General features: G+C 47.5%; 2 protein-coding genes across 2 annotated transcripts; one reads left to right on the top strand and one right to left on the bottom strand.

Annotated features, from left to right (window-relative positions):
• Positions 1 to 399: 399 nt before the first annotated feature.
• Positions 400 to 3994, top strand: LOC119284754 (NADH dehydrogenase [ubiquinone] 1 alpha subcomplex subunit 13-B). Its single transcript, XM_037563919.1, has 3 exons — positions 400 to 815; positions 3395 to 3466; positions 3546 to 3994. The coding sequence occupies exons 1-3, from the start codon at positions 601 to 603 to the stop codon at positions 3688 to 3690; spliced, it is 432 nt and encodes a 143-aa protein (XP_037419816.1). The 5' UTR covers positions 400 to 600; the 3' UTR covers positions 3691 to 3994.
• A 2640-nt stretch (positions 3995 to 6634) lies between these two features.
• Positions 6635 to 7781, bottom strand: LOC119288611. Its single transcript, XM_037568198.1, has 2 exons — positions 7473 to 7781; positions 6635 to 7380 (listed from the first exon to the last, which is right to left on the bottom strand). Exons 1-2 carry the CDS (start codon positions 7515 to 7517, stop codon positions 6961 to 6963), a joined length of 465 nt encoding a protein of 154 aa, XP_037424095.1. The 5' UTR covers positions 7518 to 7781; the 3' UTR covers positions 6635 to 6960.
• Positions 7782 to 10349: the final 2568 nt, after the last annotated feature.

The raw sequence follows: 10349 nt of genomic DNA, 5'->3' as shown, positions 1-10349 counted from the left end.
ATGAAGCATCACCGAGCCGCCGATGTTTGAATGGTGCATCGCCTTGTCACGGGGGTGTTTCAATGCAGCGTCATCGGGTCATGGGGGGTAGCGCGACAGAAGGAAGACACGGGTGTTGCGTTGCTGCGAGCATGAGAATGAACGGCTACGTGCAGTAGATCTGACGGCAAGATCAACCGGCTGCAGCCGCCTTTCTTTGTTTTTGTTTTTTTAGATGTTAGCCGTCTGCAACTTTTTTTTGGAGAAACCGCCGTCTGCATTTCTTTTTTGAGAGCAACTCAGTCGCAAAATCGAAGTGCTCGTCAGGCCCCAGTAATAAGCTTGTTACCCAAAGCCCACCAGCGCGTCTCCACAGGCCCATGCAAACTCTTCCGGAAGAGACCCTGGAGAGTGACGAATTTACCCACTACCCACACTCGCTGACAGAGTCACTGGGACGAGGCGATTCCTCCCACCACCACCAGGCTCCCCCAAATCGCTCGCACCCGCCACTAACCCTAGCGACATCCGCGCTCCCAATCGCTCGGCCTCCCGCCGGAGCCCCAGATCCGCGGCCGCTTCCTCCCGCGCCGGTGGCGACCTTCCCGGATCGGAGCCAAGATGACGGAGTCGATGGTGCGGAACAAGCCGGGGATGGCGAGCGTCAAGGACATGCCGGTGCTGCAGGACGGGCCGCCGCCCGGCGGGTTCGCGCCCGTGCGCTACGCGCGCCGCATCCCCAACAAGGGCCCCAGCGCCATCGCCCTCTTCCTCACCACCTTCGGCGCCTTCTCCTGGGGCATGTACCAGGTCGGGCAGGGGAACAAGGTCCGCCGGTAAGTGCCCGCCTGCCTGCCCTGCACGTCGATCTGTTTCTTCCCTGCGTGTGCCAGTCACCATTTCAATCGAAGCGGGCGCCGGTCGCAGATCGGTCTCGCATGGCTGCTTCCCTTGCCTCCGTCGGATACATTCTCGCGTTAGTTCAATTGAATTGCTGCGGTTGGTTTCGTTTGAAATGTATTTAGATAATTGTAGATCATATCTGGACAATGATGCACTGATATATGGTATTAGTACTTGTACTAGTAGCAACTAGCAAGGACCTGCATTATTAGAAGATGGCATGTTTCTAAGAAATAACTTTATGTTCATATGCAAATGGATGCGTCACATTCCGATTGATATGCCACTTCATCCCTTTGCAGCTGCTCTAAGTTGATGCTATTCAACATACTTTAACATCTAATTAGCTAATTTATGGAGAACATGAATTTAGAAGATTTTATTGATGAGGAGCCAGGCCCAGTCTGCCTGTTGATTCCTTTATAAAGAACTATGAACGATGGGTTCTAGACTTGTAGCATAACTCAGATAATGAATTAAAGTGTCAGAAACCTAATGTGAACATTAATTTGAGCTGACAGTTTTCACTAATGTAGTAACATGGTTGTGCCTAATACAAAAGCGGCTGCATTTTTTTAACAGCCGACTTGCATCATTCGCCACCACTCCTCCCTCCTGGCCTCCATGGCATCCACTCGCCTTGACATCATATATCCACCCTTTAGCACCATCTCAATAGCCCTCATTGCGATCTGCGGTGCCCTCACGCATCGTCTCCACCACTGGTCCGATGAAGTCAGTTAAGTCACTGATGCTGGCTCTGCCTTCAGCTTTGCTCCACGGCTACTCCAGCCTGCGTAGCACTCCACCACCGGAACATGGGTCTCAGGGAATCCCACAGTTGATAAATCAGCTTGCCTATGCTGTAGCAATGCCGCTCAATATTTAGATTAAACTGATGTGGTTTTGTGGAAACTATAGCTCATTAATTTTGTAGGTTTGTCTCGTTCATTTTATAAAAAATAAAAATTCCATGCCTCAACCTTGAACTACTACCATAGTACCATGTGAGTCGATTTTCCAGAAAGAGGAGATTGCCCTTGGATATTCATTAATAGAATCAACCGTGCCAGCAGAGGTAGTACAAGAATAATAGTCTGGGAATGTGGTTCAGATGCCATCATCCAGGAGAGACATGCCTAAAGGTCTCATTAGAGCAGCCTTAAACATCAACCAGACTGAGATTACATCGAGATAGGCAAGAATCACAGTACAATTGCGAAGTCATGATCATATCAATAAGTTTATTGCCAGTGCAATGTAGTTGGACCCTCTTCCAGCAATGGAACTCCAAAACCGCCTAAAAGGAAACCTTAAAAATCCTAAACTAATCCTTTTGCCACCTTTGCCTCATTCCAATCGTGGTTTTTACATGACATTGCAGTGGGTCGGATGGGTCTCACATAGTCACATGTAATGCTGTACAGCAGCTTGCAATCCCTTCATCTTCGCTATTGGGCAAGCAGCCTTAGACAAAAACCTCAAATTGTCCTCTCCCTACTGCACATCAACGCTACTCAGTGAACCCTTACGATTCCTCTCCCCGAAGTTTCTTTAGTGAAGACGTGTTGCCGTCATCCACCGCTGCCATACCTTACAGCTGCATGATGGTGAGCGCGTCACAGTGCATATCTGTGCAAACCAAGTTCAACGTAAGCCTCTTCCTACCTATTTGTTGCTCTAGTTCGCGCCTGTTGGGTGAGGCTTTCAACTGCTAGTTTGGAGAGTTTGAGGTGCGTTTTTGACAGTTTTGGGCTTCGAGATTGATTAATGAGCTCATGCTCAGGCAAAAATTCAAGGTCCAGGGTATTGTTTCCTTCATTCAGCATCTCTGGAATTTAAACTGGTTGATTATTCACATGGTTACTAATGGGCTGCTAGGTTCAGTTAAGAAAATAGATTATGTAGTCATTGCAGCAATTTATGACAATCATCCAGTCTATCTAAACAAGTAAACATCAGTTTTTCCTGATGGATAAACTTTTAAGAAACACAAGCGTAACAACCGGATGTGCATTCCTGTTATGTGTCCTTGCTCTGTATTTGCCGTTAAACATGTGAAGTCTATATCCGTGCTTCATTTTATTTTGTTACGAAATTGTGCTGATTTTCTCTATTTTATTTATGCTGAAATCACCTGGGATCCTTATCTTCTGGTCATGCTTCATTGCTCTTCAATTCATGGTAGTTATTGGTTACGTCAGATCCTTTTATTTGTTTCTGTTATTGCTTTGCAATTATTGGTAGTTATTAGTTACTGTTAGATCCATTTTATTTGTTTCTGTTATTGCTCTGCAATTATTGGTAGTTATTAGTTACTGTCACTCCATTTTATATGTTTCTGTTATTGCTTCTGCAATTCTTGGTAGTCATTAGTTACCGTCACGTCCAACTTTATGTTTCTGACTTTCTGTTAGCTTCAGAGTCTTGAATGCTTGTTAGTACGGGTTGTTTTCCCATCCATGTGTTATTTGTATGTTAGCCTTCATGGTGTGGAATTTTGTGTGCGCAGTGCACTGAAGGAGGAGAAAATCGCTGCCCGTAGTGCTATACTGCCGATGCTCCAAGCTGAAGAGGATGAAAGGTACTTGATCGACAATGTATGCCATTTTCATTCATCCCTATCATCTACCGAAGACATGAGGTCTTTGATTCTCGTGCAGATTTGTCAAAGAATGGAAGAAGTATCTTGAGGAGGAAGCGAGGATCATGAAAAATGTTCCTGGATGGAAAGTCGGTGAGAGCGTGTACAATTCTGGGAAATGGATGCCTCCTGCAACCGGTGAGCTGCGTCCAGAGGTTTGGTAAGGTCCAAGGTCTTGCTTCAGCCCATCGAGGATGGCGTCGTGCCTTGAGGGCATGAATAAGGCTTTCAGACCTGGATACCCCGAAATTTGCTACGAGGAATACATACTTGAGCACTCGTCGTGTGTTTCTTCTGTTGACGGAATTTGAATGGCTAATAATTGGACAGAGCAAGCCGGCTTTGGTCTTTATATGAACCATCTTCTTTTGTTGATGTAACGTGTCTTTGTATTGCTACGGCTATTTTGACTCTTGTCTTTCTTTCAGTTGCGACATTGAACATGGATATACTATTCCTTTTTTGTCAGTAGTTGCCATATCAGCCTGATCGGTGTTATAACCGCCAATATGATGGTTTTGGCCGAAAAGGCCACAGCCGTCATGCACAACTCTGCCTTTGCGTGGGAAGGAAGTTTCAGCATGGCCTCTTCCTCCCGCACGCAGCCTGCTCAATGGCGTTGTCGTTCTTCTCCCCATGACAATGGTGCAGCCGCGTATCCACTGGGAAGAGCGTTGATTATTTGTTGCTGTCACGTTTCGCGATTGTTTCCCAACTGCACACGGTAAATCTGCCCATGTTTTTCGTCGGAGTGTGTTTGCAGGTATATAATCCTCATCGCTTCCCTTCCACACTTGCCTTCTATTCACCCATTCCTGTCGCCAGCACACTTGCCTTCATCGGCCTTGTTCATCCGGTGCCACCCCGCACCCTTTCTTCCCCAATTACCATGTCGGTGTGGTCGTGCCGTCTTCGCGGACCTTTTGCAAGCAAGACCGAAGAGTGTCATGCCAAGAGAGGGAGAAAGAGTTTTGGGAGAGGGCGCGAGACTACTCGGAGTGGGTTGACGACGACACACGTCGTAAGGTTGAATCAGCCAGTGGCCACTCCCGCCTACCCGCAGTCGAAGGCTCCCCCCCGCCTGTGAGGTCACTCTGAAGAAGAGGAAGAGCTTGTAGTCCAGTTAGTAGAGAATCTTAGTAGGAGTAGTATTAAGGCTGTTCAAATCGTAATTGTAACCCTTCTTCAAATTCATTTTGTAAAATCATCTTGAAATTCTAGTCGAACTCGATGTCGACATACAATCTCGTGGGAAGAGATCAAGGATTTGTACTGGACCAGACCCCAACGAAACTTGCCGTTGTTCCTTTCAAGCCACCAAACCTGGCTATCTATGATGGCTGGCCACCTCCATTTGGTAACCTCATGGACGGTTTCTAGTGAAGTCTTGCTAAGTCTCAGTCAATACTACAGTATATCCTGAGATCAACCCACACACCCGTTCTAGTGGCCAGGATCTCCAACTGGTCCCGTCAATCCACACAAGCAGAGTGCTCAGCGGAAGTGGATCACGGAGGGGAGCAGCCAGCGACAGACAGAGAAGATCATGTATGGCCCGCTGGCTATCTCCAAGGATCATCAAACGCACCATCAACGCGCCTTTCCATCGCGTGGCTTCTCCCTCCTTCTTCACTGCAAAAGAAAAGGGCCGCGGCTCTGAACACCCACGGATCGAAAGACGGGCTCTACGGTCACCGTGCGGGCACGCTCCCTCCGACTGCCGTCCACTCGTCGTCCCAGTGCGCATCCCCCGCCGGACATCTCGGTGCACGGAATGAGCTGACGCCAGCCCGAGCAGGCGCAGACTCGACGTATCGGCAGGTAGCACCGTAGCGGCACTGTTCAAGGCTCAGCTCCATCGTGATCGGCGCTGTGCGAGAATTGACATGGCCCTGCCCCCTCCCACGACGCCCGATCGGCTACGCCCTACGCGCGCCACGCCGCCCCGCTGACCACCCGAGCCGCCGCTGTTCCACCTTCATCCGCTCCACCAACGGCCGCTTCTGCTCCCTCCGTGACCGCGCCACACCAACGTCCGCTGCTCAGAGCATCGCGCTGCCGAACCCATCCAGAAAACGATGGCTGAATCCGATCGACGGCCCTCTTTACCTCAGAGATATTAGGCTGGGCCGCCGGACGGGACGCGGAGTGATGGCCAGCCAACAGTAAAGACCGAGCCTCCTGACGCGGGCTGTGTAAATGCCGCAGCAGCACCGCAGTTGAGGGGGCCCAGTTAAGGCTGCGGCCCTTTTTAATAGGGACTATTGGTCGTGGCTTCTCGCGCCTCCCTGCCCGCCATGCGCCAGCGTACCGTGCTGCCAATGCCCGTGCATTCTGGCTTTGGTTATTGCACTACTTACTAGGCTTCCATCTCTCCTCTGCGTCCGTTGCATGCTGTGCGATAGATGGATCAGTACACTAGCCCAACTGCTTATAGCGAGCTGTACTTATAGCGAGCTGCAATGCTGCGGAGCCCAGAATTAAGAGATGCTTCCGCTTTGGAGTGGAGCCATGTTGTTTCAGCTCTGCCATCGTACCTTGGTTAAATTCCCCTAAGATCAGTTTGGCCAGTTCAAGTGAAGATTGTGCGTGCATCTCATCTTTATCTTTCGGAGCAAAGTGGCGCAAGAGCACATAAGAACTTTTTTACAACGAGGCTGAAGAAGGCCGAATACGGACTCGAGTTTGGATTGACAGAACAATCAACGGGCCGGGGCATGAATTACAATGTCCAACATACAAGAAGAGAGACAAAACTGTGCAGACGAACTTGGCTATGTTTATAAGATGAGAATCTCATAGAGCTGTGCTAGGCCGTCAGTAAGGCATTGTAGCTGTAGTTGTTTGCAGGTAGTATGACGTTCAAATTGAAATTGGTGGGTTATTTCCTCTCAATAATGGATTGCTGCCCCTTTCTTTAGTTCCAGGTTGCTTGTGATGAACAGAACAGCCCGAAAAGCATGTACGTCCACCGAGATTGTGACGAGGGAAGAGAAGGAAGGGAGAAGCATTGGATTCGATGCGTGTTTGGTTTATGCCCTAGATTGCCCCGCCAAAATATCAGCTAGCTAATTTTTTGGCTGAGGTGCTGGTTGCACATGACATGAGTAAGGCAACACTGGTACCTATTTTTGGATCCTGGCCAAAATATTGAAGTGGGGTACATTTTGGACACGATCCAAACATGCCTAGATCTACACCATCAACTCACTGACTGACCCAACCTAACACATGAGACCTGCGTACACAAACTCAAGGTGGAATAAACAGCTCGAGAGCATTACAAGTGATCACTCACTAGCCCAACTGCCCAAGAGATCAAAACTACATAACACACAACAAGAAAGAACCAGCACTCACTCAATCTAGTGAACACTACCACTACCACTCTAGTAGAATAGAACGCGCAGCTCGCATCCCATTGGCACACAGGTTCAGGCGACGCATGAGTTGAGGCCCAGGCATCCCATCAGCAGGCTCCTCTTCCGCCTCGGCCGGCGGGAGGTGAACTCCGGCGGAGGCACCTGGTACAGGTCCTCGTCGACCGGGCGCACCACCCTGGAGCCGGCCTTGGCCGTGGCGCGCGGCACGCTGCCGGCAGCGTCCAGCGCCCTGGCACCGCGCCTCTCCCCCTTCTCCCGACGGGCCACGTCGCCCTGGTCCGGCCTCCGCGTCTTCTTGGGCGTGGGCTTGCGCGGAGGCGGCGAGTACCTGAACCACACGTCGCTGCAGGCCTCCGGCTCCGGCGCGTAGCACTCGGCCGCCACGGCCACCGCCGCCGCGGCCGGCGGCTCGTCGTAGTAGTAGCAGTAGTTCCACTCCCCGAACGCCGGCACCTGCCGCCGCCTCGCCTTCTGCAGAAGCAAAGCAAAGGCAAAACCAGGTGAGCTACAAAGTACAGACCACGGGGAAGTGCCGATCCTTGCATGGGCGCATGAACGCTTACCTCCATCCGGTCCACGCCGGCAGCACACGACACAGGGGCAGACATAATGGGGTGGGGAAGAAGGAGAAGCGAGCTGGGGTCAGTGGGGCGAGCGGTACTAGCCACCAGCTAGCGGCTAAACAGAATGGGGTGGAGCCTCCAATGGCCTGGACGCGCGTGTTTTATAGCGGGAACGGGAGGGGGCAGCTCGCGCGGCAGTAGCGGCCGGAAAGCATTGAAGAGGCCGAGCTCTGGGGCCGGCAATGTCGAGAGGGAGAGAGAGAGAGAGGGAGAGAGGGGGCGTGGCGGGGCAGCATGGAAGGCCTCTTTTCAGAGCGGCAGTGGCTCACTGTAGAAGGCTAGGGGCTGGCCGCGGTAGGCTTGGAGGACGCTGCAGTTGCAGGGACGCAGAGAGAGAGAGAGGGGGTGGCCGGCCGGCCGGCCGGCGTGGTCCTGGTTTGACCGGGGAGGGGTATTACTCCTAGGTATGGGGCTGCTGCACGTCGTACCGGGGTTCCAGCTGACATGCAGCCATCTTGTCGCGCGCCCGTGTTATTTCCGCATCATTGCGGGCTGATTAGCGAGTAAAATAATGCGCGTTTCAACGCTACGCTCTACTGCTACTAGGCAGCAGTACCCCTACCCCTGCATCTACACAAAACGATGGGGTATGAGCAAAAGTCCACGGGCTAGAAGAATTTCAACTACACAAAACGATGGAGTATACCACAAGACAGCATGGGGTTGGATGATAAAGTTGGCAAGTGAATTGCAAAATCTTTTGTTTTTCTTTTGAACAGTGCCAAATCTTTTCTTAACCGCTGTAAAGACTGAGTTTCCACATGACATCTTTGATCAACTTTGTTCCCCGACTACGAGACATCTGTAATTACTTTGTTAATTTTAAGATGTGATGTTAGCTCAGTCTTTCTAAGGGGCTCATAGGATACAATTTTTTTTTCCGCAAAAAAAAGATACGGTCTTTTTTAGTGTTCATAGGGGTACGAGTGTACATTCATACATGGGAGTACATATGCATTTATATGAGCGTCTGCGTCGATACTGTATTTAAGAAAAATAAAATAAAATTATGGGAACGAGCTTGGGACAGGTCACTAAAGAAAATTGCAAAACCAAAAATTGACTTTCACCTATTTGGGTAACCCGATTTTTTTAGAGGAGCACTCTTTACAACCACAAACCACCAGAACTTGTGTTTGGTCTGAAACACAAGACAAAAGAAAATGAACCAAAAAAAAAGAAACTTTCTAATAAATATTGAATTTAAAATTGCTGCTAGTCACTTTTTTCTTTGGCAAGAGAGCACACATACTCCCCGCAAAAAAAAAAAAAGAGAGCACACATACGTTCTAGCCGGCGGCGACCAGCCTGAGTGGTGCATGCTTGAGACCTACGTCTTTCTGGCCTCACAACACAATCTAGCGAGATACAGTATTATATTTTGTTGAGTAAATCATGGAAAAGCACAGGAGCGTTCGAGTTCATAGATATATCTATGTGTAAATTCCGATCGATCGATCTAATGGAACTTAATTACGGTATGTGGTCTGTGTATATATACGAATTTAGAGTTCAACTAATCTTCACATGAGGATGGAGATCAAAGGCATAGGCAGCAGCGGCGGAGCTACATCCACTTCTTGGGGCGGGTCAAAACGGGCCAGCTTAAAAAATACATCTGAAGTTTTGCTCTTAGGGCCCAAATTCGACATCAGTCTTCACTAAATTTTTGTTGGGTTGGGCGGGCCATGGTCTGCTTTGGCCCAGCCGTAGCTCCGCCACTAGTATGTAGACCAAGAAAATAAAATAAAAATAAAAGAATAAAGTTTTCTAAGAAAGAAATGAATTATTGGCATCGGTATAGGTGAATACATAGGAGCTCTCAGGTGCCTGGGAACCCTATTATAATACTAAAATAAAAAAGTGCCATTTTAAAAAAGTGAAATTTTGGATATCAAGCCTGGGTGCCCATTCTGCTCCCGTGTTTAGTTTCGTTAAGAAATGGCATATGTGGTATCCATGGCAAATAAATTACAGTCTAACCTATGATTTGTTCCAACCGTTTTTTCTTACATAGATTTTTTTGCACATTTTTACTGAGAATACCACAGATGTCAATTTTTCACAAAACTTCACACGGGTAGACTAGGCACCCAGGTTTAACACCCAAAAATTCAGTTTTTTATTTCCCTATTTTTTATTTTACTATCCAATAGGGTTCCCGGGCATCCAAGAGCTCCAAATCCTCTTCCCATCGATATTACCCTTTAATAAGGAACAAAATAATAATAATAATAATAATAATAATAATAATAATAATAATAATAATAATAATAATATGATAAAATTTGCACATGATTTACACAGAAAATTGTGTTTTATCATGTACAAGAACAAACATTTAATAGTAGAATTTTCGCAAAAAGAAGTTTTGTAGGAAGGAATTAATTAGTGGCATTGGTGTTACCCTTAAAGAAGAATGAAAATGGAATAAAAAGTAAAAAACAAAATAATAAATAATAAATTTTCTAAGGAAGAATGAATTAATAGCATGGGTATTGCCCATAGGAAGAATTAATATGGAAAAATGAAAAAAATTGCGCATAAATTACGATTTTTACAATACGCGATAATAAACATATAATACTGGAATTTTGCAAAAAAAAGTTTCCTAAGAAGGAATGAATTAGTGGCATTAGTATTATCAAATAATAAAAAATATCTAAGAATGAATGAATTACTTACATTGGTATTACCCCTTTAAGAAGAAAGAAATTACAAATACTTGCACACAACTTTGCATTGAAATTGCACTATTTTAATATGCATAAAATAAGCATATAATTGTAATTTTCACACTCTACAGTAATTTACACA

The sequence above is a fragment of the Triticum dicoccoides genome, chromosome 4A (assembly GCF_002162155.2).
Source record: "Triticum dicoccoides isolate Atlit2015 ecotype Zavitan chromosome 4A, WEW_v2.0, whole genome shotgun sequence".
Classification (NCBI taxonomy): Eukaryota; Viridiplantae; Streptophyta; class Magnoliopsida; order Poales; family Poaceae; genus Triticum; species Triticum dicoccoides.
The sequence above is the reverse complement of the archived record's forward strand: the minus strand, read 5'-3'. Positions and strand labels throughout refer to the sequence as shown.

Coding starts and splice junctions, on each gene's coding strand:
- LOC119288611 (XM_037568198.1), bottom strand. CDS start 7,517: ATGTCTGCCCCTGTGTCGTGTGCTGCCGGCGTGGACCGGATGGAG. Junction 7,381..7,472: donor CCGGCGTGGACCGGATGGAG/GTAAGCGTTCAT, acceptor TTGCTTCTGCAG/AAGGCGAGGCGGCGGCAGGT.
- LOC119284754 (XM_037563919.1), top strand. CDS start 601: ATGACGGAGTCGATGGTGCGGAACAAGCCGGGGATGGCGAGCGTCAAG. Junction 816..3,394: donor CAGGGGAACAAGGTCCGCCG/GTAAGTGCCCGC, acceptor TTGTGTGCGCAG/TGCACTGAAGGAGGAGAAAA. Junction 3,467..3,545: donor CAAGCTGAAGAGGATGAAAG/GTACTTGATCGA, acceptor ATTCTCGTGCAG/ATTTGTCAAAGAATGGAAGA.